The sequence below is a fragment of the Sarcophilus harrisii genome, chromosome 1, assembly GCF_902635505.1.
Source record: "Sarcophilus harrisii chromosome 1, mSarHar1.11, whole genome shotgun sequence".
Classification (NCBI taxonomy): Eukaryota; Metazoa; Chordata; class Mammalia; order Dasyuromorphia; family Dasyuridae; genus Sarcophilus; species Sarcophilus harrisii.
Window position 1 is genome coordinate 701312169 of NC_045426.1, and position 26985 is coordinate 701339153.

General features: G+C 51.0%; 1 protein-coding gene across 1 annotated transcript in view; it reads left to right on the forward strand.

Moving 5' to 3' along the window:
* The first annotated feature begins 229 nt into the window (after positions 1-229).
* The window catches only part of ANKRD13A (ankyrin repeat domain 13A), a 32828-nt gene continuing 6072 nt past the window's right edge, over positions 230-26985 (forward strand). Inside the window, exons 1-13 of the mRNA XM_031948796.1 lie at positions 230-472; positions 10309-10441; positions 11295-11419; positions 12881-12926; positions 14478-14621; positions 15264-15453; positions 19753-19819; positions 21039-21120; positions 22719-22780; positions 23221-23351; positions 24000-24157; positions 25009-25119; positions 26218-26378. Of these exons, the coding sequence (XP_031804656.1) occupies positions 374-472; positions 10309-10441; positions 11295-11419; positions 12881-12926; positions 14478-14621; positions 15264-15453; positions 19753-19819; positions 21039-21120; positions 22719-22780; positions 23221-23351; positions 24000-24157; positions 25009-25119; positions 26218-26378 (1509 nt within the window). The 5' untranslated portion in view covers positions 230-373. The remainder of the gene's footprint in view (positions 473-10308; positions 10442-11294; positions 11420-12880; positions 12927-14477; positions 14622-15263; positions 15454-19752; positions 19820-21038; positions 21121-22718; positions 22781-23220; positions 23352-23999; positions 24158-25008; positions 25120-26217; positions 26379-26985) is intronic.

Below are 26985 nucleotides of genomic sequence, written 5' to 3' on the forward strand. Positions count from 1 at the left end.
CGACGCCGAGGTTGGGCTTCCAGCTCCAGAGTCTTCAGGTCGCGACCGGCGCTCTAGGTGTGACTGAGGCGACCTTCTGAGCTTGCCATCAGGTGCCGGAGAGCTCCAGGCCGCTCAGACGGCGCAGCCGCGCGTCGCGGTCTCCCCCCCAGCCGGTCCTGGATGGTTTGGCCCAGCCTTTCCCTGTTTGGGACAGTTCGGGCGGAGAAGTCGCGGGCGGAGCGCGCCGGCGTCGGGGCGGAGGCGAGCGGGGCGGCTAGCGGCCGAGGCCGGGGCGGGAGAGCCGCAGGGCCGCAGGGCCGGGAAGCGAGGGTCGGGCCGGGCCGCCGTCTTGCGCCGCTCGGGCTCCCCCGGGGCGGGCGGGGGCCTCAGCATGTCCTGTGGCAGTGACGGCCCCAGCAGCCAGTTCCCCTTGCACGCCCTGGTCTGGAACAATGACTACCGGCAGCTGGAGAAGGAGCTGGACGGTCAGGTGAGCGGGCCGCCCTCGGGGAAACCGAGTCCGGGAGTGGCGGGCGCGTCAGGCTGTCTCCGCTCCCATCGACGCTGTGGGGAAACTGAGTCTGGAGCGGCCGGGTCTGGGGGCTGCGGGGGACACTGACTGCTTGGATGGGGGAAGGGTTCGGGGGCCAGGGGTTGTGGGGGACACTGACTCTTTGGATGGGGGAAGGGTTTTGGGGTTCAGGAGCTGGAGGGGTCAGTGACTCCTTGGATGGGGGAAGGGTTCGGGGGCCAGGGGTTGTGGGGGACACTGATTCCTTGGATGGGGGAAGGGTTTGGGGGTTAGGAGCTGCGGGGGTCAGTGACTGCTTGGATGGAGGAAGGGTTGGGGGTCAGGAACTGCAGGAGACCCCAGTTCTCAGGGGAGGTTGAGGAAGCTTTGCTCACAGCCGGGGATGGAGGGGAAACTGAGTCCCAGAGTGGTGAGGAGTCCAGAGCTGCAGGAGACCTTGGCTGCAACTGTTTTTCCCAGGAGGGGAGATGGGGGGGCCAAGTGCCAAGAGTCCCTATGACCTAGGGGTGGAAAGGTTCTGAGAAGCCTCCTGTGTGTGACTAGAGAGGTGGGCAGGGGCCGGAGGGGCCATCTGGGCCAAGTGTAGTCAATGAGCCTTTCTTTATCCATCGGGCAAGGGTGCCAGGCTCTGTGCTCAGCCCCAGGGATCCAGAGAAAAGCAAAAGACAATTCTTGCCGAAGATGAGCTCATAATCTAATGGGAGAGATGGCTTGCAAACCGTTCCGGAGCAGCAGCCAGAGGCAGGATGGGTTGGAGTAATCAGCCCCCGGGAGGGGGAAGGCACTGGCCTTAGGAAGGGCTTCCTGGAGTAGATGGGGGTTCAGTGGAGACTCCAAGGGAGCCAGCGATGAGGAGGGAGGCTGTTCCTGGCCAGGGGAGCCCCTGGGTCAGGGAACAGCTTAGGAAGGGTGTTGACCTCCAGAGGACTTTGCTGGAGGTATGGAGTATGGGGTGCCATGATTGGTTCTGTGCTTTTTAGCAAAGTCACTTTGGTGACTGAGGATGCTTGAGTGGGAAGAGGTTTGAGGTAGGCAGAAATCCCCCTTCCTCAGCGGCAGTCCAGGGATGAGGGCCCACACCAGAGGGAGGGCTGGGTCTGAGGAGAGAAAGGCGGGTGTTACAAAAGTGAAAGGGACAGGCCTTTGCCACAGATTTGATTTAGGGGGTGAGACAGGGAGAATCCAGGGTGACCCCTGGGCTGTGTCAGAGGGGGTGCTCAAGGGGGTTAGAGCTGCCAGACTAGTTACTGAGGTTGCCCATCAGAGCTGTCCAGGAGGGGGTTGAGCTGGCTGCCTTGTCCCTGGAGGTCTCTCTGCGGAGGCTGAACTAGATAATCTTCCTGGAGATCCTGTGGCTCTGCACCTGGGGACCATTCACATTCTCAGCATGTAGTAACTGCTTTGTAAATGCCTTTGGGTTCATTCATTTCAAGGCTCACGGAAGGCTTGCCCCAAGCACCCTCCACGCCAGACTTTATTCTGCCTCTAATGCATTTATAGGTCATCCTTTGGATTATAACTACGGTGTATGTGGCAGTTGGCTGTCTTATTACTAATGTTATTGCTTGGGTTTGGCTGCTTTGAGGTCAGGAACTGGCTCTTAACTTTTTGGCTCCTCTGGTGCCCAGCTTGTGCGCTGGGCCTGTCGAAATGAAAATAAGCCACGATTGTAGAGCACCCTCTCAATAACCCTGGGCGAGATGGGTAGGGCACTATTATTGCCCCAGTTTTACCTGGGTAGAAACCGAGCCTTAGATGGGTGTCATGGTCACATAGTTCACACAACCCATATCCTTGGGGCCTGGGTTTGAACATAGTGCTTTCTTGATACCAGACTCTTAGCAAGTATTAATGAATGCTTGTCCAGTTGTGTAGTGCCAGCCGGCTAGTGTAGAAACTCTGGGGCTCTTTATTGTCAGTGTATTAGTCTGTTTCTGGGGCTCCTTATTGTCGGTGTGTTAGTTAATTTCTGGGGCTCCTTACTATTGGTGTGTTAGTTAATTTCTGGGACTCCTTACTATTGGTGTGTTAGTTAATTTCTGGGACTCCTTACTATTGTGTGTTAGTTAATTTCTGGGGCTCCTTACTATTGTGTGTTAATTTCTGGGACTCCTTACTATCGGTGTGTTAGTTAATTTCTGGGGCTCCTTACTGTTGGTATGCTAGTTAATTTCTGGGGTTCCTTGCTGTCAATATATTAGTCTGTGGGGCTCCTTACTATCGGTGTGTTATTTTCTGGGGCTCCTTACTATTGTGTGTTAGTTAATTTCTGGGACTCCTTACTATTGGTGTGTTAGTTAATTTCTGGAGCTCCTTACTATTGGTGTGTTAGTTAATTTCTGGAGCTCCTTACTATTGGTGTGTTAGTTAATTTCTGGGACTCCTTACTATCGGTGTATTAGTCGGTCTGTGGGGCTCCTTACTATTGGTGTGTTAATTTCTGGGGCTCCTTACTATTGTGTGTTAGTTAATTTCTGGGACTCCTTACCATCAGTGTGTTAGTTAATTTCTGGGGCTCCTTACTATCGGTGTTAGTTAATTTCTGGGACTCCTTACTATTGTGTGTTAGTTAATTTCTGGGGCTCCTTACTGTCGGTGTATTAGTCGGTCTCTGGGGCTCCTTACTCGTGGTATATAGTAGATTGTGGGGCAGAGCCAGGTGTGCCCAGGCTATTAGGTGGCTCCAGGGCAGCCCTGAGATCATCAGGAAAATGCAGTGGAGAAGCACAAATGCTTTTCATTTGGTTGGCTGAAAAAATCCGCAGGCTAAGCATTGCTGTGTTGAGTGAAAAGTTGCTGCCAAGCTTGGCCTTCACCCTTGCCAGGAAACTGCCCGCTGCAGTTCTCCTCAGACAGCCCACTGTCAAAATGGCCCGAAACCCCTTGCAACCCAAGCGTCCTTTTCTCCTCCCGGGAACAGTGGTTGGTTTTTGTTGCATGAACCCTCTCTGCTCACACTGGTTGAATGTCTTTGGGAGGTTTGTGCATTTAATTAGACAACATGGTCCCAACAGGTGTTTGACACATTTCCTGTCCCAGTGATTCACCAGGCCGGACCAGCCCACCTCCCCTAACTGGCCGGCACAGTTCCTCCTGTTGGCCTTAGCTTTATTTCCAGAGCTGGACGATGGTGAATACGGATGCCTTTTCACATGTCCAGGTGGGAGCTGGGACGCCTTCTGCAGAACTAGTGCTAGAACAGGTACTGGCAGAAGGGGTGCCAGGGGTCTGTCTGGTCTTTCCTAGTTAAATATTGGAAGCTCTTGGGGCCATATTATTTCTGGTTCTGTGTGTGCGAGAGAAAGATGGGTGTGTTTCCATCTCTGTGCCTGTGCACCTACGTGAACAAGTGGCGCCGGGAATGCTGGTCCGCCGTGTCTCCCCCAGCGCCCTTCCTCTCCGTGTCTGGCCAGTTCCTTCATGCTCCTTTCTGAAGCCATCCCCAAACCTTTCCGGTCCCAAAATCTCCCTTTGAAATCCATTTTGGGCAGGGTGGTGCATACTTTTTTTCTGAACTTCATCACAAATTGAATGGGCCTTTGCGTGACAGAACAGACGAGGACGGTTGTATGAAGTGAGAAGTCTTCCCTGACTGCGGACTTTTCTTTTTCAGTCCATTAAGATGATCTTTGCCTTTACTCTGTGGCTACTCATCTGGGTAGGTCTGACCTTCTCTGGACTGTGCAGAATGTCAGCATCTTGAAAAAAGGGGCTCTTTTTTGTTTGTCGGTGTCTCTCCTTGGTGCCCAGGAGCGGATGGAATACGGACTGAATTAAACCGTAACTTGGATATATTTTAGTACTTGGCATTTTAAAGTAAGCAAATATCCTCCCAAGGGTGTATATATTTCCAGAGGTCATTCTGGGTAGACAACAGAATTAAGATGCTTTATAGTTCTTTGTTAAATCATAAATGAGGTGAATGAACTGGGTCTTAATTTGTAGTGGAAAATGTATAGTTGAAAAATCACCTTTTCTTTCTGTTGATAGTAGCAAAATGAACTTTGTTCACTAAAAGTTCTTGGTGCCTCTTGACTTCAAGTAGTCATCCATGTGGTCACAGATTCAAATTTTATAGTGGATTATTTTTCTAGAACAAATCCATGGGCTGGCGGGTGGGCGGCCTTTATTAAGTACTATTGGTGTATTAATTGTGCTAAGGGCTGGGGCTAGAAAGAGAGGTGAAAGGCAATTTCTGCTCTCCAGGGGCACGTCACCGTGGGGGTGGGGGAAGACCATGCAAACATCTGTGTACAAGTGCACAGTGGTCAGAATAAATGGAGGGAACGTAGCCATGCTTGTGAACCGGGGGTGGTGAAAATGGCCAGTTCTGAAAACAGGTTTTAGCTCTTCAGTGCGATTGGGCTTTCTCATTTCCTCCACCTGTGGAACAGAACCAGGATTTCGATTGGGTTCTGCCTTCAGTCTGAGGTGGAGGAAACAAGAGTGGCCCAGAGAGAGGGGAAGCTCCCTTGGGAGAGGCCTAGAGAAGAGGAGGCCTGGGTGGGATGTCCATGGGGAAGGCCCCAGGGGCAGGACCAGGACCGCAGGCGAGCTACCGGAGAGGTGGATGTAGGCTGGAGGCTTCCCGGAGCCCTCCCAGATTAGCCTGTGCTGCCTCCTTCCTAGCGGTTTTCTGGCCTGAGTTGGCTGACCACTTGTGGAGACGGGACGGCGGGTTTTTAACTCTGGGAGCATCCAGGTGAGCTAGGAAAGGTGTTTGCCAGGATCCCCTCATGGTGGGCTTTTTTGGGGTGCTCTGTGATGCTGGTAACCAGCTTCTTAATTTCATTTATTCATTTATTGGTGAGGCAGTTGGGGTTAAGTTTCTTAATTTAAAGTTTGATTTTTTTCTTGTGCAAAGGTCGTCTTTGTGGAAAGTACATTGCTGCTGGGTCTTACGACTCCTTCTGAGCCCAGGCTGTTAGGTCTTGGTGGTGAGGATGCCATTCAGAATGTTAGGTGTTAGCAGTCAGACTCCTCCCTCTGACAAGTGCCAAAATCAGACTTTGCTTAGCTGTGGGAGCCTCAGGCTACTTACCTTTAAAATGGGACTAGAAACACCTGGATTACCTCTCAAAGGGCTGTTGTGAGGGATCCCATGACTAGATGATCATGAAGGCTTTCTGCAAACCCTTGCAGGGCTCCAGGAGCAGCCCTCCCTCTCCTGCTCATCATCGTTCAGAACCGGGAAGGACCTGAGATCCCTACACTTAATGGCCCTGAAGACTTGGCTGAGGCCTTCGTCTCTCTTGGCTGCCTCTCTGTCAAATGAGAGGGTTGGCTGAGGTTGTCTCTGAGGGCTCTTCCTAGGCTAGATCCTAAGGGGCCTGAAGTGAACTCTCTGCATTTCAAGAGATCAGAAGAGCTGGGTTCAAATCCTGCTCCCCTTCTGAGTTGTGTGAGCTGGAGCTCCTTGAGACTCAATTCCTAGTTTGTAAATGGAAGGAATTGAATGAGGAAGGAAACACATGTATTAAGCACCTGCTGTGTGCTAGGCACTGTACTTTCCAGATATTATTCTGTTTGGGCCTTGCAGTAACCCTGGGAGGAAAGTTACCTTGAGGATCCCTAATTTACATTTGAGGAAACTGAGGAAGACGGAGGCAAAATGACTTGCTGGAGTCCCAGGATTGGCGAAGTTCCGAAGCTGCCTTTGAACTCTCCCCTTCCTGTCCCGAGCCTGTACTCGGTGGCGAACCTGCATCTTGTTCAAGGTCGTCCATTCGTCAGGAGCACAAGTGTGTTAGCAGAGCAGCCGCTGATGGAAGCTTGTCCGCACATGCTGCTGGCTCCCTAATTATATTAGTCATGGGCCCGAGCCGGAGCCGTTGCTCCCATTCACTCCGAGCTGATAATGGAGCCCCGTCCCTCGTTGCCGACCAGCTTATGTCTGGATGGGCATTTTTGGAACATGGAGAAAAGCAAATGATTTAAAAGGGGAGTGGGGGGGACAGAAACCCACACAGAGCTAGATGCGGGTCCTGCGTGGGATAGAGGCATCGTGACACGTAACAGGAGCTCCCAGATCTGCGCTGGGGCTCTGGAGCTTCTTGGGTGGAAGGCAGAGTACTTTGGAAGGCAGGTTTCTGTCGGCCTTGCGGGAGGGCTGGTTGTCGCTTCTTGTTGAATCCTGCTTCCACTTCCTTTGCCTCTTTTGTCAGGTGAGGAGAAGATCCTCAGACAGGTCAGAGCTGGTCAGGAGGAAAGCGGAGAAAAAGTAAACCCCATCCCGCTGAGGGGTAAACACATCCCCGAGCTTGGGTGCCAAGTTGAAGCCAGAAATCTTGGCCCTTTGTCCAGAGCACAACCTAAAGGCCGAGAGTGAGAGGCTCTGAAGCCCTCAGTGTTTGGCAGAAAGTGATCGGGCCCAGCTGTTGACTGTTGTTCACTCTCTCTCCATGTGGCCTTGAGCTTATTTGCCACAATGGAGGCCCTTTATTTTCTGCTCTTTGCTAAGAGCTTGTGAATGAGAAGTGGCTCCCCGATCACTTAGCTCTCGTTAGGACTGGGTTGGGCTTTTTTTTTTCTTTTTCTTTTTTAACTGATATCCCAACATTCTGCAATTTGTTATGGAAACAAATGGAAATAGTTTTTCTTCCCAGATTGCTGTGGGCTGAGTATTGGTGTTTTATAGCCACAACCAGTGACATTTCCGCTTCCTCTAAATTCGCTTTTAGCCGATTTAAGTTGGTCTATTTGGTGATAGAGCAGTGGGACTCGTCTTCCTGAGTTCAAATCCAACTTCAGACCCCTACTAGCTGTGTGACCCTGGACGAGTCATTTAAGCCATTTGGCGTCGGTGCCTCATCTGGAAAATGAACCCAAGGAGGAGATGGCAGAGCCCACCGCGTCCTTTGCCTGGAGGACCCCAAGTGAGCTTGTGGGCACTGCTGAAGTGACCGAACAACAAGGTTCTAGAAGCTTCTGTCCCAAAGATGAGAAGACCCTTCATTTTTGTTTTGTTTCTGAACTGCCTAAGGAAATGAGTTGTGCTTTTAGAGTCTGTGAAAATCTGTAGTTCAGTAGCCCCAGACCTGCTGGGGGGGAGGGAGGGGCCGTGTGTAAGAAGGAAAAATGAAAGGCCAGAGGAAAACTTTCTATCAAGAAGGGGTCAGTTAGCCAAAGAAACATGACGGCCACTGGAGAACTGCAAAGTTCAATTTGTGACCTTCCAGTTTCTTTAGGAAGAATAGCCTGAGGCTGAAATGACCATCCTAGAGAACTGATTTAGTTTCCCCAACCCCCAGCTCTGCCCTTACCTCTGGGCCCTGGGTTTTCTTTCCAGACAGGATGACTTTAAGGTTAACTTGGGGACACTGGAGCTCTGAAGTCCTGGGACAGTCCCCAATTTGTCCTTAATGAAATTTGAACTGAGGCCTTTTCATCTGGGAAGTGAAAATGGAAACTAATGCCTTCCCTCTGATAGTCTCATTATCCCAAATTGACCGCATCTTCTCCTGAGTGTCTATGGGTAATAAGGATGGCCAGCTGATCTCCGAGATGGGGATGGGAGGCAGAGCAAGGGGTGGAAATAGATTCTTCCCTTTGGCATCTAAAATGCGCCTCTCCTCTGTCTGGTGTATTTGTTGCTTTATTTTGAATTCTTTGTAGATTTAGAATTTTTTCAACAAGAGGGATGGTATGTCAGCAGGTGTGTGAGTGTATACATACATGCATATATATTACATAGAAGAAATTATTTACGGAGCTCTTTGGGCAGATGCTCTTATCACAAGCCTTGAAGGAGGTCCAGCCAGCTGCTCCCATATGATTGATGCTTCCCAACTGCTCTTTGTCTCTCTCAGGAGGACGTGGGGGTTTCCCACCTTTAGGCCACCCTTTCTCTGGCTCCAGGGAGATTGGTGACATTGATGATGCCCATTTTTTGGTGTCTGGACAAGGATCTCCTGTTTAGACAACCTGTAGTTAATGTTTAAGAAGAGTGGGTTCATTGCACTTTTGGGGGGCATCTTCATTAGAGGCAGATGTTGCCTCCGGCCCCTGCTGTAGATCCATTTTGGGTTTTTCTTAATAGAAAGTGAGGTTCCTTCTCGCTGGAAGGACCAGGGAAGGCGTCATGGACGAGAATATTTGTGTTGGGCCTTGAAGCACAGTCAGGATTGGACTGGAAGGAGGGGGAAAGATATTTGAACAATTGGAGCAAATGCTTTGAGGTAGACAATCATGAAGCGAGTCTGGGTAGTGACAAAGTAGCGGTGAAGAGTGCAAGGAGTTTAGGGCAGAGTAACAGGGCAGAGGAGAGGGAGATGATTACAGAGCAGCCTGGCAGGAATGGCGATGTGGGCATTGTGGGTGCTGGAAGGGACTCCTGGGCCACAGGGCCTGGTTGCAGGACTGGCTGCCCCTCCTGGAACAGCCTGCTCTGTAGGACGGCCCACCTGCTGTGGGACGCCCACTCTGCTGCCCGTGGAATTTGTTCCCCATGCCCAAGCCTGGCTTGGGCCACCCTTCCCCGTTGTCCTTGCCGCTCCTCTCTGCCTTCCAAGATCACACAGAACAGGCTCAGCCCGCTTCCACAGGGCAGCCCCAGCTTGAGGAAGGTCTGGTAGCCTGGGCCGGAGGGGAGGCCGCAGATGGGCAGAGCGGAGAACTTGTGCCCACCTGTTTCCAAGGCTGTGGGAGGGCTGTCTCTCCGCACGGGCTCAGGACACTCCCTTGGGGACTGCGGGGCCAGGAGGGTCCGGTCACGGGTCCCAGGGGCTGTGCCCTTTATCCGGTAGGCGAAGCCCCGGCCCCTCTGTCATAGCTGCTGAGTTCGGGGCAGCCTTCTCCACCTTTCTGTTTGTCCCAACCAGAGCCGTCTCCTTGGGGACGCAAGGAGAACGGAGCCTGGGGCCTGGCATCAGCCTCCACCACTCAGGAGCCGAGTGACCTGGCAGGGCTTCGAGTCTCCCCTCGGGTTTCTTGGTCTTCGGAGGCAGATGATGCTGTTTCCAGCTGGGATGGTTGGGGGGCAATGAGAGAATAACGGGCCCAACTTGGGCCTGGGCCAGCCGTGCTGTGGCACAGTGCAGGGCCTCTGGCCCTGGTTTCGAGGCGGCCTGTAGGGGCCCGGCTGACCCCAGGCTTTGGCTTATTGTAAGACAGTGAGGGGGCCTGCGCCTCTGAGCCTTGGCTTCTGCCCGGCTCGGTTTGATCATCTCAAGGCACAGACTCCGTGAGCCAGGAGATGGGATGGAGTCGCTGGAGGAGGGGGCTGGGCTCGCCCTTTTCCTGGGTGACCTCATCCGACAGAGCCTCCTGCTGACCTCCCTAGGCCTGCTTCCTGCCCTGGGTAATGGGGGTCTGGAGGAGAGGAGGGCTAAGGTCTCCCTCTTGACTCCAGAACCGGGAGAGAATCGGGGAATGTCCCGGGAGTTGTCTCTAGGAGACGGGAGGCTGGGCCTGCTCGAGCTGAGGTGGCCGGGGAATCTGTGTCAGGTCCGTAAATCAGCCCCTGTCGGCCCCTCCCAGGTCCTGATCCCTTCGATCGGGTTCGGCGGCTTGGGCACCGGCGCTCGTCGGTTTGGTGGGAGTCCAGCTGGCGCCCGGCCTTCGGGTTCGTACTGAAATTGTCTTCTCTGCTTTCAGTTTGATTAAAATCTGGTATTTCCTGTTCTTGGTTGAATACTGAAATGTGTTTGCAGAGCTGTCCCCAGGGCTGTGGCCACAGGCCGGCAAAAGCCCCTCTTCTCTCGGGTGGCCTTGAGGGTAGTCCCCGGTGCGGAGCTCCTCCTCTGCTCGGCTGTGGGAGCCCCAGTGTGATTGAATGCCTTGCGGTCCCTTCACAGAATGTGGAAGCCCTGGACCCCAGAGGCCGGACTCTGCTGCACCTCGCCGTGTCCTTGGGACACTTGGAGTCTGCGAGAGTGTTGCTCCGACATAAAGCGGATGTCACGAAGGAGAATCGCCAGGGATGGACAGGCAAGCGCACCTCTCACGTTAACAAAAAGACAGTGTTTTCGTTTCAGGTTCTGTCGGCCCGAAGCCGCCCCTGAATCAGTTTTACTGGAAGGGCATATTAGCTGACTCATGAGTTCTTTTTCCTTGGGACAAGAGAACAGGGGAGGGGGTGGAGTACCAAGGGGAGGCTGCGAGCCGGGATCTGCCCCACGGTCTCAGTTCTGTTCCCCATCTCCGGCCCTCCTGGGAGGGGGAAGGGGCTGCCTCAGGCCTGCACTTGTGCAGCTGGGGGCCAGATACGATGGCAGCTGTGTGGGAAGTCCCCGGGGAAGGAGCAGGTGACTGCAGGCATATTCCTAGCCCTTGGGGTCCATTGGATTCCGTGACATCCTCCCAGCGTCCCAGCCGCTCCCTTTCTGGGGGTTGTTAGCTCAGCTGGGTCAGCCTGAGGAAGGAAGGCAGCCCCACAGCTTTGCCCTCCTTGAACTAGCTGCTGGCTTCTGTCTCTGGGCAAGAGCGGGCTGCCTTCCCGAGAGGATAGGCCTTGGAGGCCGCCTGGGGCCCGTGTTCTCTGAGAACCTGTGGAGGGGGTGGGGCTGACCCTGGACCTTGAAAATCGTGCTCCCGATGGACGGGTGGGTGCTGGGCCAGGCGGGAGAGCTGGCATCTCGGGACAAGGGCACCTCGGCCACAGAGAAATAGATGCCCTTTTTGGCCAAGGCGGCTCTCCAGGAATGTCTGCCAAGTTGCAGAGGAGTTGCAATTTGCACTGGTGGAGGGAGTGCCCTTGCCAGGGAAATCCCAGTCTCCAAAATAGCCCAGAGCGCTGCTCTTTGTTGGCATTTTAACGGACTTTGCTCTTTGGGGATTTTAGTTTTACACGAGGCGGTGAGCACCGGAGACCCAGAGATGGTGTACACCATTCTTCAGCATCGGGACTATCACAACACCTCCATGGCCCTGGAGGGCGTTCCTGAACTGCTCCAGAAGATCCTCGAGGTATGTAAACCGAGCCGACTCAAGCGTGTCCTTGGGAGCCCGGCCCAGGCGTCCTCCTTCCTGCCACAGAAGCTGCTCCCCCCAGAGCGGACCAGAGACTCAGGCGTATCGGCCAGTCTTCGAGGCCCCCACCTTAGCCTTCGTGGCCACTCTGTCAGAGCCTGAACTTGAACTCGGGCCTTCCTGACCTGTCAAGCACTGTCCCAAGGAAGAGTGACTTCATCCCAGATAATAAGGCATAACTGTCTCGTTAGGCCTTCCACTAGAAACCCTTCACCGAATATTTTATCCCTAGATACTCTGTAGTGTTGGCTTAGCCTCCGGACTCGGTTATTTTCTCAACTTTTGTTGATGGATAGTTTCTGGGACAACATTCTTTAAACATTGTTGGCAGGCTCTTTTCAGGAGATCTGTCTTTTCTTGATAATACTAAGCCCTCATTTGCCATTTAAAATATTTTTTCCATCTGTATTTCTTGCACACAAGAGTATGCCACAACAGACAAGGAACAGTTCTGCAAACCTTGCTTCCATTTGTTGGAAATCAAAGAGATTTCAAAAGTGTAGAAATCGGGGCTATTCTTATTAGATTTTGTTCCATTTTAGAAAATTAAATTTAATTTTTTGTAAAAAATGTTATTTATTAGCAAGTGATGGGTTTGTTGTTGTTTATTTTTTTGCTGAGGCAATTGGGGTTAAGTGACTTACCCAGCCAGGGTCACACAGCTAGGAAGTGTTAAGTGTCTGAGGTTAGATCTGAACATGAGTCTTCCTGACTTCAGGGCTGGTGCTCTATCCATTGTGCCACCTAGCTGCTCCCATTTGTTTTTATTTTAAAATAAATTTCAATAAATATCTAAAGATAAATCAGTTTAAATTTCGAATGTAGTAAAGAAAAAGAAAAGCTCTCTGCAGTTCCACGGTGATCTTTAACAGGTTAAAGGACTCCTGAGACCCAAAAGGCTTTAAGAACCGCTGTCCTAGGGAATCCTTCTGTCATCAGCAAGGTGGCACATTCAGCTCTCCATTTCCTGTGTTATTTTCATCTGTGATTGCTGGCATTTTGGTGGTAATAATTAATATTAATAATAGTATTTTTAAAGAACCTGCTAAATGCCTGGCAAACCACTTTACAAACATCATCTCATTTTTGTGAAGACTGAGTTAGCCCCCTGGATACCTTAGAATCAGCCTGAATCAGGATAAGCAAAAGTCTTCGGTCTTTCTTCTTGGTCTTTACTGTTACAAGTGAGATTTCTTTTTTTTTATTTACATTTTCCCATTTTTTTGTTTGTAGGATATAAATGATTTTTTGTGAATTTGTCTTGGATCTGGGAATTGTGCTGGACGCATTTATTTTCTCATAATAACTATAATGATATTAATATTGTTTGGTAATTCTGAGTATACAGTAATGAGCCTGATTTATAGTGAATTTGGCATTTGTGTTTGTTCCCTGCAGGCACCTGATTTTTATGTGCAGATGAAATGGGAGTTCACTAGCTGGGGTAAGTGGCCGGTTGGTTTGAATTTATCACTATTTTGAAATTTAAGCCCCAGTCTCGAAAACCTGTTGCCATAACTTGGAAAGAAGCTGCTGAATGCCAGGTTAAACTTGCTTTAGGAAATAAGATGTTTGCCAGGCTGACTCCTTAATAAAAACTAGCTTTTGTAACTGTGAGCTTGTTGGCGTTTTGAGATGCTTTCTTTCTATTTCTGATGATCTGCTGACTCCCCAGCTTTGCTTCTCTGATCTTGTAGCCCTTCTGTTTCCTCCAGTAGGAATAATTTGTAAACCCTTAACAGTAGTAGGAGCCAGTCATGGGACTCTGCAAAGCAAATGTCCTTTTTCCAGTGTGAGTAATACCCAGCGCACACTACTTTGGGAAGACCCGGGGAACCCCTGGCAGCATTCGTTGAGAAACCGTGAATGTCTGAAACAGTGGGCATGGCAACTTGGGCTGGTTAGAGGAGGATGGCCAGGGTGTTCTTAGGGTAAGAGGGCAGAAGTGGTGTGCGAGGGCCTGGGGGAGAGCTCCCGAACAAGGAGAGCCGACTCCCCGGGCCTCAGAGCCAGGCAGCAGCTGCAGCCCTCCAGCCATTCGTGATGTGCTCTGGCTCCGTGGGCAGACTGGCCACTGAGATACCCCGGACAGTGCAGGGAGGCCCTGCCGCCCTTGAGCCAGGGTCTCTGACTCTCCCTGCTGGGAGTCCCTGGGCAAGTCGCTGGATCTCTGCTTCATCTGTAAATGGGGGAGAGTGATGTCACCCGTCTCGTGAGGATAGAAAGAAATATTTCTAAAGCCCTTAGCACAAGGCCTGGCTTACATAGGGCCTTACATTTATGAATGTGTCTTCTTTCCTCCCTCCCTCCCTTCCTTCCTTCCTTCTCCCTCCCTCCCCCACTCTTTTTCTCCCCTTGCTTGGATGTACCTCTTCTTCATGGCCATCTCAGAATCCTCAGCTTCCTTACAACTTTGCCTCAGTGATAGTTTCCTGCAGGAGTCCTTTTCTCACCTCTGAGCCTCAGCCCTAGTTTACCATCTCCCTCCAAATTACCTTGTGGGGTGTATGTGAGAGCGAGAAAGATACACAGAGACAAAGAGACATACAGACAGAGACAGCAAGAGAGACAGGGAGAGTGAGACAGACTGTGAGAGCAAGACAGAGACAGAGAGAGAGATAGAGGAAGAGTGAGAGAGAGACAGACAGTGAGATAGAGCAAGACACAGAGAGAGAGATAAAAGAAGAGAGAGACAGACAGTGAGAGAGTGAGACAGAGAGGAAGAGACAGAGCAAGACAGGCAGAGAGAGACAGAGACACACAGATTTTTGGGCTTAGGGACTCTTTGTGGTCTGTGTGCTAGGCACACAGAAAGAACTTAATAAAAGCTTATTAATGGCTGATAAGTGTTCCTCTCCAAACTTCTGGTTCTCTGGGACCGGCACTAGATTCTCCTCTTCCCCAGGCCCCGCTTTAAACAAAAAAGATTGCTCTCGTTTAGACTTCCTGCTTTCTCTTTGATGGGTTTCATCAGCTGCAACGTTTTCTTTTGCAGTGCCATTGGTTTCTAGGATATGTCCCAACGACGTCTGTCGCATCTGGAAAAGCGGGGCCAAACTACGTGTTGATATCACGTTATTGGGCTTTGAAAACATGAGCTGGATAAGAGGAAGACGTAGCTTTATTTTTAAGGGGGAGGGTAAGTGATTCCGGGTTTCTAGCATTCACTTAACACGTCGATGTCAGCCCGAGAAACTGCTTCCAAATGAAGGTTGAGGTTCCTTGAGCTCGGGTAGGACTCTTTCGCTGCCATGATGGACTCACACCTTGACACCCGATGAGAAACCAAAGCAGAGCATCTCGAGCTTGCCAGACACTTGTTTCTTGTTCCGTTTGTGTTTTTCTGACTGGCTTATGGACCCCTGGAGCTGGGGGGAGGGGAAACTACCTGTCAGGCCTCCTCGCCCTCCCCTCCCCAGCCTGTGCCGTGTCTGGCGGGACGAGCTCCAGCAATCTCTGATCATCAGCAGCAGATGCAAAGCTGTGGGGAAATTATTTGACTTAAACATCTTTTTAAAGATCAGACGGCGAGCCGATAGGGCCTCTTTTATAAAAGAGGCTGCTGGACACCCCTAGCCCTTCCACCTGCCCGGCCCCACGGCTCTGTGACTGCGGGGGCCCTGAGGCTTGGGGGGGGGGGGGGCGTGAGAACAAAGGCCGCCTGATGGGGTGGTTACAGCCGATTTCCTTCCTTTGGGTAATTTGAGGGAGGGGTCAGCATCCAGAGAGTTCGCTTCTGGCCTTTTGGTCACAGGAGTCCCCTTTGCCCCCATGTTAACAGATAGCTGGGCCGAGCTGATGGAGGTCAACCACGATGACAAAGTTGTCACAACCGAGCACTTTGATCTTTCCCAAGAGATGGAGCGCCTGACCTTGGACTCCATGAAACCCAAAGGGAGGGAGGTGGAGCGGCGTCTCACCTCCCCGGTCATCAACACCAGCCTGGAGACCAAGAACATCGCTTTTGAGAGGTACTCGTCTAAGCCCGTTAATGATGCAGGGCCCCGTGCCAGGGCCCATCAGGCTGCTCCGGCCTTGTGGAAAAGGACGGCTGCCATGGGACGTGGGGCTGCAGCAAGCCAGGCCAGGTCGGCAGCCGTAGCTCGTTATATAGTTCGTTATACAAAGCTCGTTATGTAGTGCGTTGTATAGAGCTCCTTAGTTAGAGGGCTCCATTTTCGTTGCACTCCTCCTCACTCATCTCGATAGAATCCAGATCCCTTTCCCAGCTGCCGCTTGAGCCACACAAGGGGCATCTTCTCTCTCTCTCTGGATTGGGCCAATGCTGTGAATGGGATCATTGGTGAGGTTAACTTTTTAACAAGGATTTGAGCCCAATGACTTAGAGTGAGACTATGGGAATTGTTTTTGTTCTTTCTTTGTTCTACTGGAAGAACTGTTTAACAGCCTTGTGCCTCAGGTCCATAAAATTTCCATCACTGTGGATTCACTTTTGGGTTCCTTCATTAATCTACCACGAAAGTCTTATCAAGCGATCACAAGGCTCCTTGGAGGCTTTCTTGGCCTCCTTATTTCTCACGGGCACACTGCATATTTCTAGAACAGTTCTCAGTTGAGGGAGCTCTGGGAGAGCCCTGTTTGTTTGCCTAGGACATCACACCCATTTCTCTCTAAATCATTTCACACATTTGGTGACAGTTTAAGTTAGGAAGGAAAGCATATTTTAATTTGTTCAGATTCTTTTCTGAATTTTCTCTTTTCAAAGTCTTTTCTTAACTCTTCTACTTATGAAAAAATTATATTTTACTATATTTTTTTATTTTTATATTTTATTTACTCAATTTCTAGAAATTGAGTAAGTCGGAAGGTTTCCTAGGATCGCAGCAGAATTTGGAGTTGGCAGGGGTCTCAGAATCTTTTCCCAGGAGAACAGGGCCCCAGAATGGCCAAATGACTCATCCTGTCACCTGGGGAGTGAGTAGCCGGGCTTGGGTGTTGCCCCAGATCTCTTGCTCTTCCACTGGGTCACCTGCAGCCCACCTAGAAGGGGTGGGCTCAGGTAGCCGGTTGGAAGTGTCAGGAAAATGGGCTGCGTTGTCCTTGCCTTGTCAGCCAAGTGGCCCAGTCTGGGCATCCCTTCTGGTGCCCCCCTTCTTAAAGACTGAGACTTGGGGGTCGGCCGATGACTGGGCCTGTTCCTGATGTCCCAGCACTCTCCTCTCCTGGCTCCAGCTCAGAAGCAGGGGCTTCTCGGGTCGTCCTTGGCCCTGCAGGGAGTCTCGCAGCTTCTGGGGAGGAGTTTGTCAGGAGTGACCAGCTGGCCAGGTCTCTCCTCGGCTCCTAATGGAGGGGCTACCGTCCCTCAAGGCAGAGAGATGCCGCTTAGAGATGCTGTTGTGGTCAGCTCCCAGGTGAAGGTGGGCCCACAAGGCCAGGACACTTCGGTTAGCTTACAGTCGTTAACACCGTGTTTTCATACAGATACAAAACTTGCCCCTTCAGCCTTGATGTTTAGCAGGGCAGAAATAATAAAATAGATTGGGGCGTAATGCAAGCGCCCACTGTGGGCTGAGCCCTGTCAGCTCTGATGGTGCAAGGATAGTATCGGGGCCAGCCGCGGTGGCTCAGGTGGGAGGCTGTGTCCCCACTCTGAGTCCCACACAGAAGTGCCTTCTCTTTGCCAGGCCCCAGGGGTGGGAGAAAATCCCTGTGTAGCTCCTGTCCTCAGGAGGCCTTCAGAGAGATCAGGTAAGGTGGGATGAGGGAGAGGGGAGCCCCAGAGTACTCTAGGGAGAGAAGGGAGAGCAGGCTGAGGCCGGGAAAGTGGAGCCCAGGAAGGTTTCTCAGGAAGAGGTCAAAAACTTGGAGGAGGAAGAGGAGGAAGGGGGGGAGGGCCAGCTGGGCCCAACCACTCGGCTGAGTCTGTGGAGAATGAGACTCGGGGGCCCCGTGGGCATTGGGTGCTCTGATTGGCCTCTCGGGACAAGAGTTCTTCCCTTTGGTGGATGGCTCGTTGAGGGACTTTTTCTCCATCTTTTCCTTCCGGTCTGTCTCTGTGCACTGGAGTCTTTCCCAAGATGATGAAGGAAAGCGTTTCTCTTGTGCCAGTCACAGGGAAAGGGGCGCCAGGTGGTCAGAGGGCATCGTTCCCAGGGCAGAGCAGCAGCTCTCAAGAGGAAGGAATCCAGCCCCCACCTCTTTTCTCCTCTGACGGCTCTTTTTGGCAAGGGGGGCTCTGGTCTTCATCAAGCTTTCTGGCTTTGGAATTAGGGTCTCGATGAGCTGGAAGGGACACCCCTTCCTTGAAAGCCTCTGGGGTCTTGCCCGTTATCCACCTTGACACAGACAATAGGCGAGGAAAGGAAGCCAAAGCCGGCCAGGTTGTCTGAGCTGGGTGGTCCTGAAGGAGGAGAAGAATTTTGTCTCGGCTTTGGAAGTCCTTGAATTGGAAACAGTCTGTTATTGAGGATTTTGCTGGATTCTTGGTTAAAGCTAAGATGGGGTCTCTGGGGTTTCATGTACCATTATCTTCCTATCAGAGGCTGCCAGGATCACAGGGCGAGGGGGTGCCAGAATTGCTGAGTCCTAGTGCGCAGGAACATGGGCTTCCCGCCGTGGTTCCCATGTAGAGAAACCGAGTCCTCCTCTGTCAGAGTGGGGAGGAGGGAAGGGAGGACAGAAGCCTAGAATTTCTCCTAAGGCAGGATACCACATGCATTAAAACTTGGAGGAGAAAGATACTCTACAGATTTGGAACGAATTAGGAAATGGTAGAGAGCACGTCCTTCTTTTTCTGCCTACGTGTGACAAAATTCATCCAGTCAGTGGCCCAGGGAAATGAAACTGCTTTTCAGAAGCCCCTCTTTTTTTTTACTCCTTGATTATTTCTTTCTAAAACTTCGGGCCTCGGGGTTTTCATATTGCCTCTCGAGGTCTTCTTCTCCCTCCCTCCCCCCCAAGGGATTAGGGTCATTCTGCAGGGAGAAGGTCATCTGTAGGAAAGAGGTGAGAATAGTCTCTCTGTACTCGCTTAGCATTGGTTCCAGACGTGGCTTTTACAGTACACTCCATAGTCTTATCTCTTGGCGCATGCAGTTTTGTAATGATTCTTTTAAAGTACTTTAATTCTTGTAGAAAAAAATTTCCTTTATAAGGGAATCTAAATGAAAAAAAAAAAAACCTAGATTATTTGCCAGCTGATTTTCCTTATGATTTGGACGACTTGGCCCCTTAATTCACTGTTCTTTCTACTGTCGGAGGTGAGCTGAAGGCAGGCGGGATGTGACCGGCACCTGAGCTAGGCCGGGGTGGCCCCCGGACGATGAAGGAGGGTGTGATGTCCTAGACAAAGGGGCGGAGCTTAGCAATGGCTCCCCAGTACTGCCGAGATTTCCCCGTCCTGCTCCCTGAAAAGCCTCGGCCTCTGTCGTGAGGGGCGGCGTTGGCAGGACACGTGGGGTTGAGCGACTGGGCCTTTGGGCCTTTGCCCAAGGCTCGTTTGCTGGTGCAGTATTGAGATGGGACACAATTGGAATCAGTTACTCAGATGCTGCTTTTAACCCCCTTCGCGGAGCCAGACAGCCTGGGACTCATGGCCCATCAACGGCACAGGCTTCTGGGGGCTTTCTGAGAAGCCCATCACGGGGAGGGCCTTTCTCCCCCTTCCTCCCCTTTCCTTCCCGTGCCCCCTTGGAGTAGCCACTGCTCTTATTTCCCAAGAATTCCTCAATTGAGTAAGATCTGTTTGTTGCAGAAATCAGAACTGGAGACGATGCAAGCTCACCGGTTGGGCTAAGTCAGGATGACTGATTTATCTGGCAGGGTCAGCCCCCTTTGGAGCAGGCAGGGCTGGGGCCCACAGCCCCTGGGCTCCTCAGAGAGAATCCCACCGGGAAAGGGCTTTGCACGCAGTAGCTCACGGCTCTGCCAGGGGGAGAGTTCAAGTATTGTTCCCATTCTGCAGATGAAGAAGCTTCCTCAGAAGGGACAAGTCCCTTGTGCAGAGGCACGCAAACACGGACTCCCAGGTTCTTCCCACTGCCTCCAGCCACCTGGGCTCGTGAGGCCCTCGCCATGCTTCTGCTGGAGATGCTCCCTGCCGGGACCAGGGCCTGCTGAGGAGAAGGCGGGGGGAAAGGGGGTGTGCGAACCTTTGCCCTCTTTTTGCTTTAATGTACACCTAGTTTCCGAGGTTCTCAATCTCACACCTTTTGCTAAATTCAGCTGGAAAAAAAAATGAAAAGACTAGAGGGGTGAATCTAAATGGCATGTTGTACATGTAGCAATTTGTGGTGTTCACTTTTTATCAGAACTAAATCCGGATTCTGGGGCTGGAGGACAGATAAAGCAGAAGTTGTTAATGGTTACGAAGCAAAGGTAAAATGAAACTCTTCAAATAAGATTTCATATGGCTTTTGAGCTCCTATGCAAATGAAGGCCTCTTCTGGGCCTTCTGGGCACTTCAACCCTCAAGATGATTGGGGTCTGGGGAAATGATTTGAATCCGTAGCTGCTACTATGTCTCTTACTTGGGAAGACCTGACTCATAAAAGGGAAGCTCTTTTGAAAGAGTACAGACTCTGAGAGCAAAACTCAGGCCTGCCCTTTAAAAAAAAAAGTTTTAAATTTAACATAGTTATAATAAATATAATGAATTTTCTTTATAAATGGCTTTCCTTAGAATTAGTTTTTCTTTTTAAATTCTAATCAAAATGGAAGAGTTTCTACCACTTCAGTCATTCTATCAGGGATTGGGTGGTTTTGTTTTGTTTTTTGTTTTTTTTTATCATGGTAGAGTAAAGCTCATTTACTTGAGACATTATACTGCAGCTCTCTGTGAATTTTGGCCTTTTTTCTGAGCTGTATCCTACTGATAAGACGAGTTCCACAATGATGACTCAGAGGCACAGTAAGATCCCCAAATGCCTTCTGAATTCAGGTATTTGGCATGGTGAGGTTTTGAAAGGTTTAAGGTTTTGAAAACCGTTAATCCCCTCAGTGTGCTGTCAACAGGAACTCTGTTAACCGGAATGTTTGGTTAACCAAAATATCCCATTCCCCAACCATATTGGTGTTGGTTAAGTGCCATCCAAATAGTTTTAAAGACAAACAAACCAAAAACACCCTCCTGTCCTCTGCTCATTTCCTTTAGTCTTCTAAGCCTAAAGAAATTAGTTCTCTTTGTCCAGCAGATGGCTGCCTGTGCGCGAATTCTCTTAAAACCTGATTCTGCTAAGCACATTAGAGAAGACGGGTATTTTAAGAGAGTAGAATGAAATTCTTCCAGGAAACCTCAGTCAGTGTTCATTTGAAATGGGCAAAAATGTTCCAGTGATAGAATAGTAGGGAGAAACCAGTGCCAGTTGGATGGTCAATCAACCCAATCACTTATGATTTGTTAAATTTCCAAGACTAGTTTTATAGGTTTGATCATAGCTGGGGTCCCCAGAAGTGGAGTTTGTGTTCACCATTTCCTATTTTTTTTTTTTTTTTTACCCCCTCTGGTTCAGTTTTGCTTTGTTCATTTTAAAAGTTTTGATGTTTAACATTCTGATTTTCTGTGGTTAACTTATCTTTTTTTCAAAATTTTCCCAAGGTATACACAGTAAACAATGTAAGTGTGATAACCAAAATACGAACAGAACATTTGACAGAGGAAGAAAAAAAGAGATATAAAGGTAACTTTTGGGGGTGGGGGGGGGGTTGAGCCTGAATAAGAGAGTGTATCTTTGAGTAAAGAGAACAAGAATCTTCCATTTTCATGTAGTCATTAAAAACAAACAAACAAACAAACATTCATCTTAATGGTCATTATTGGCGTTAACCAAAGTCCCATGGCTGGTTTTAAGAAAGGCTATGTTTTGTTAAGGACAATTGTCAGCATAGACTAAAAAGGAGGCAAATATGTTAGAGTGTGTTTATCCAAGTCAGACCACTGATGTGTAGGAGAGTTAATTCTCCCATTATGAATGCTGCAAATTTTTTGTTTTCTTTTGAGGAAATTTTTTATTTATAGTCTTAAAAACTCTCTTCCTTAGTGTTTTCTCCTTTGAAGTTTTAGTTTGGTTTGGGTGATTTCATTTTTTTATTCTTTAACATTTTAACATTTATTTATTTTTTATTCTTTAACATTTTAACATTTTTTTTATTCTTTAACTTTTGCTATCCATTATATCTTTGCTAGAATCAGAATACTAGAACTGGAAGAGATTTTAATTTTTTTTTTCCCCCCATGATAACTGAAATACTCCAGAAAAAATGATGACATGAAAATATAGTCAGAAACACTAAATTGTAATTTTTAAAAAGTAGCAACATGGTAATAGCAAAATAATGGAAAAATGTCTCATGTGCCTCCATATTGGAGGGATTTTTAGAGATTTATTCCAATGTATATAGGGTACAGTTATCCCCTTCTCATCCTGACTTTCCTCATCACGGTTTTGCTACATTGTAGATTGACTTAAGAAATCAAAAGGGAATTTTGGGGGAGTTTTGTGGAAGCTGCAGATGATGTGAAGGCCAGAAGAGCCAAATTTTACAATAAAAGACTGTGAACTGCCCATAAAAGAACCAAATAATTTTGTGCAAATATTCCAGATAGAGGACACTTTGTTTTCCTAACCCTGAGTTGTGAAAGGGATGGCTGTAGGTTTTTTCTAAGTGTTATCCAGTTTTAAAAAGGCAAATTCATTTTTTTTTTTTTTTTACCTTTAGACTTCCTTTTATACACACACACACACAGAGCGAGAGAGAGCGCTCTTTTTCTTCTTCCAAACACATGCAAAGACAGTCTTCAACAGTCACCTTTGCAAAACCTTGTGTTCCCAGATTTTTCTCCCTTTCTTCCCTCTTCTCCCCTTCCCTGGACCCAGCACAACTTCAACATGGCAGACTTGCTTTTTCATCAATGAGGATAAAAGCCTAATATTAAGATATTAAGTAACTTAAAAGTTCCTAAGATGCAAAGGGGAAAGGAATCTTAGAGACGTCTCTTCTCTGCCTCCCCCCACACCCATTTCACAGATGGGGAAGCTGAAGCCCAGCATCAGGTTATGATGCCTCAGGATTGGAGCAGACCCCCATCCTGGAGAGGTCCTCATTCGGGCCTCAAACAGACGTTTGCTCAGTGCTGGTGCCGGGTCTTGATGCTCTGCACAGAGCAGGCCTTGGGGGTGGGGAGCCGGCTCTCCTAGAGGCCTGCCAGGGCCTCCCTCGCCGGGTGACCGTGACGCTCCCCGGCTCTAGGGTTAAAGGTCTGCTTTTCCTTCCCTAGCTGACAGGAATCCCCTGGAGTCCTTGCTGGGGACCGTGGAGCACCAGTTTGGCGCTCAGGGGGTAAGTGCGGGGGACGCTGCCCTGGGAGGCCCCAGGGACCTCGAGCTCTTTATGAAGCGGAGAGAGGAGATGCTTTTGTTTCCCTTTTTCTGGGGGTTCACAAGTAGGGCACGAAGGAGGAGGAGGGAGGATACTGGGGACGTTTGGAGTTGTGGGCCTTTGCCTCTCGAGGATGGGCCCAGCCCCCGTCTAGGCCGTCTTCCTTTTTGTTAAAGAATTGCTATGAGAAAACAGGCCCAAGATGGAGCGGGATTTTGCAGGTTTATTTCCTGGTTGTGGAAGGAGGAAGCCGTCAGACTCGGGAGGCGGGGGGTGGACGCCCACTGACTCGTCCCTGTGGTTCGTGAGGGGCGCCAGAAGACCCCAGACCTTCCCCACATGGCTTCGGTCTCGGGGAGCAGGTGGCGGAGGGCATCATGCTCTCCTGGATCCTTTTGCAGGACCTCACCACGGAGTGCGCCACGGCCAACAACCCCACGGCCATCACACCAGAGGAGTATTTCAATGAAGAATTTGACTTGAAGGACCGGGACATAGGGCGGCCCAAGGAGCTGACGATCAGAACCCAGAAGTAAGATTCCCGCCCCGGCCGAGGGCCCGGAGGGCTCGCTCCCTGAGTTCTAGGGGCTGCCCTCTCTCGTCCTTGAGTCTTAGTCACGTGTCGGGGCTGACTCCCTCACCCACGACAGCCCCGACTCCTTCCCGTGCCAGCCCGTAACTGAGGTGGGTGAGCTGCGGGCTCCTTGGGCGAGCTGCGGGCTCCTTGGGCGAGCTGCGGGCTCCTTGGGCAAGCTGCGGGCTCTTTGGGTGAGCTGCGGGCTCCTTGGCCATGGCCTTCCTCCTGCCCTTGGAAGGTGCCTCTCTCTGCTCCCTGATAGTTCTGGGGGCCTCGGCCCCTCCACGCGGGGCTCACCTTCCCCTGGTCCCTGAAATGGAGGTGTGGCCTTGACCTTGGGTCTGGGATTGGGGGATTGGAGGCCGCCTCCTTCCCCAGTGTGGAGATGCCTTGCATATAGCAGGTGCTCAATAAATGTAGGAATGAAGAAATTTGTATTAAGTTCCCCCTTGTGCTGGGAGGGCTGGGGATGCCAACTGAGCAGGGAGAGAGCCCCTCACTGCAGGTGGCCCAGACAGGTGGGGGGCCCCATGGGCCATGGTGGGGGTGGGGGCCTCATGGGCCGTGGTGAAGGGCCTAAAGCTGCCTCTGTTGACTTCGCAGGTTTAAAGCCATGCTCTGGATGTGTGAAGAGTTCCCCTTGTCTCTGGTGGAACAGGTCATTCCTATTATTGACCTCATGGCCAGAACCAGTGCCCATTTTGCTAGACTGAGAGATTTTATCACTCTTGAGTTCCCACCAGGATTTCCTGTCAAAATTGGTACGTCCTCCTTTCTGGCTGGGATTTCCCATTCCCTTTCTGTAAAGCCAATCAGCAGGCAGGCGATTGCTAGGGAGCCGCGGGTGGGAAGCCAGAGGGTTCTGGGACCCTCCCTCGGGCTGGCCGCGGAGGTGCTCATGTTGGTAGGCCGTGGGTGCCCTGAGCGGAGGAGCTGGTCTGCCTCGCTCCGGACCCCGATCCAAGTCTCTGCTGTGGGACAGGCCGAGTGACTCGCATAGCAGCTTCTTCATTACTTCCTGGCACGAGCAGAGTAGCCCTTCAGGAAGACCCGTGGGCCGATGGGGGGCTGATTCCCAGCTGGCTGACCTGGATTTGTTATTTTCAGTCCTTTTCATTTACTCTCTGGTTCTGGGATCCTAAATATATTTATATCTAGAGTGAGTCTTATGTGGGACTGAAGGTCATTTGTTGGAGAAAACAAACCACTTAGGCCCAAAGATGATTACTTTATATTATCGGACTGATTCTTTGATTGTTTTAACATAAACCTTGTTAAATTCAAACCTTCCCATGTGATGTTCCCTATTGAAGGGGGCCGAGTTCCCAGGGAGAGCTTCTGGTTTAGGTTTGTTACATTTGGATGCAGTTTGGGTCCGGGTTTGTGGAGTTGGAAGATCCAGCTCTACCAGTTTGTCCTAGGACACCCTTAATCTGTCAGAGTCTGGGGGACCCCGCTCTGGAGGCAGTGGGAGGTTGTTGGGGCCTGAGGCCTTGGCATTTGACATAGGTCTGTTCCATGAAAGGTTATTTAAAAAGTGAATCTAAACCACGATCACTCAGTGAGGAGACATAGACATCGTGTATTCTAATGAAAATTGTTTTTTTCTTAGAAATTCCACTGTTTCACGTCTTGAATGCCCGGATCACCTTTGGAAATGTCAACGGCTGCAGCACGGCTGAAGAGCCTGTCGCCAGCATGGACGGGGGACACACTGACCCAGGTGAGCCCAGCCCACAGGGCCGGAGATCCAGGACTGTGCAGCCGCCGAGGGCCGGGCCACAATCCAGATTCAGGTCTTTTTGGCTTCTGGGCCAGGCCCTCTGACTCTGCTGTGATGCCTTGAAACAGTAGTGAAAATGGTGGAGGACTCCTTTTCTTTTTTTCATGAATGTGCTATTGCTAACAGGTCCATTTGAAATTAAGTTAAGATTTCAGCTCTGTCATGTTCCAGAATGTGGATGAATTCTTAAATTGCAGAGAAAAGTCGTGTGAGCTGGATCACACACGGCAGCCGGCTGCAGCCTTCCCTCCCAGCCTTATTTCCCACTAGTCCCTTCACGAACTGCTCCCTTGCTGCTGTCTCCCACCTCCATGCATTAGCTCAAGAGAGCACTCCCTCCAGTTCTCCCTGTCGAGATCGGCTCTTCCTCCGGGAGCAGTCTTCCCTCCAGGCCCTCCTTAGTCTTTTCTGGTCCTCCCTCTCCCCAGTGTCTCCTTCCTCAGGCTTTCTGGATCCTTCCTCTGCCCCTCATGTATTCCACTTCTGTGTAGACCCAAGAAATCCTTGTTTAGTGGATTGGCAGCTCTCTGAGGGGTGGGGCAGGTTGTTCTTTTCCCTTCCCCGTATCTACCACGCCGACATGCGGCCTGCGCCGTCTAGCAGGATGCTTGTACCCACTAGTGTTCTTGGGCCCTGGTCACGTTGGCCGAGTCACAGTTCCATCTGCCTTGGTCTTAAAAACAAACCACTGGAAATGTTAGGATTGGGACTCGGGCCGTGGGCCGCTCTGAGCTCCTGGCACAGGCATTTCCAGCTGGGGTGAGGGGGGTCCGAGTCACCTGTGATGCCCCCAGTTCTGCCTGCCATCACAGTGTTGTCCCCACAGCTTCTGGGGGCCACATGCTCATAGGGCAGCGTGGCCAGGGGCGGGCTGGGACGTGGGAAGACCTGAATTACTTGTGACTCCCCCCCAGCTCAGCCCGCTGTCCCCGCAGCACCTGGAGACCCCATGCTCACAGAGCAGCACTTTGTCCCTCCGCTGCCCCTGAGCCGCCTGCTCCCACTGCTCAGCGCCCCGCGCTTTCTCTTGTGTTGCAGCATCACTGCTCTCCCACTTTGAGGTCGATCAGTCTGTGTTCGAGGTCCCCGAATCTTATCATGTGCAAGACAACGGCAGGAACATGCACTTGCAGGATGAAGACTATGAGATCATGCAGTTCGCCATTCAGCAGAGCTTGCTGGAGTCCAGCCGGAGTCAGGTGGGTGAGCGGGGGCCCGGCCTCTGGGTGGGGACAGCCCGCAGGGATATGCGTCCAGCCTCGGCGCTGCCCTTGCTGCCCCTCGGGGCCTGGGGCTGACCTGCGGTGTGCTGGGGTCACTTGTCAAGGATGTTGAAGGGGGTCTCAGTGGGTGTCTCTGGGCCCTCTCAGACTCCGCTCCAAGCTCATGACTGTCCAGGCGCCCCACCCTGCTTTATCCGCCCTCCCGGTCCCCAGGCCGGCAGCCGTTCAGCCGGTGGATGGCCACATCTCTGCCTTCACAGCATCCCTTGTGCTCCCCTCTCCTCTCACCCAGACCACTTGGATGGAACCTGCGGGGGGAGACCACCTCACTGCCTCCTGTTTTCTCCCAGGGTCCTGAGGAGAACCACAGTGGCCCCTGTGGTGCCTCAGGCAGCACTTAGCACTTGTTGCATCTTCTCACCTGGCCCCCTCCTTTGCCTCTGAGCTTTCTTCTACCTTTTTACCCCGAGCTAGGCTGGTAGCATCTCCCCCTTGGGATAACCTTACACGGTCCCTCTCTGCTTGTGCATGGGCTGTGTCCCCCCCCAGGGTGTCCATTCTTTGGCAGCAGGCACCATATCCT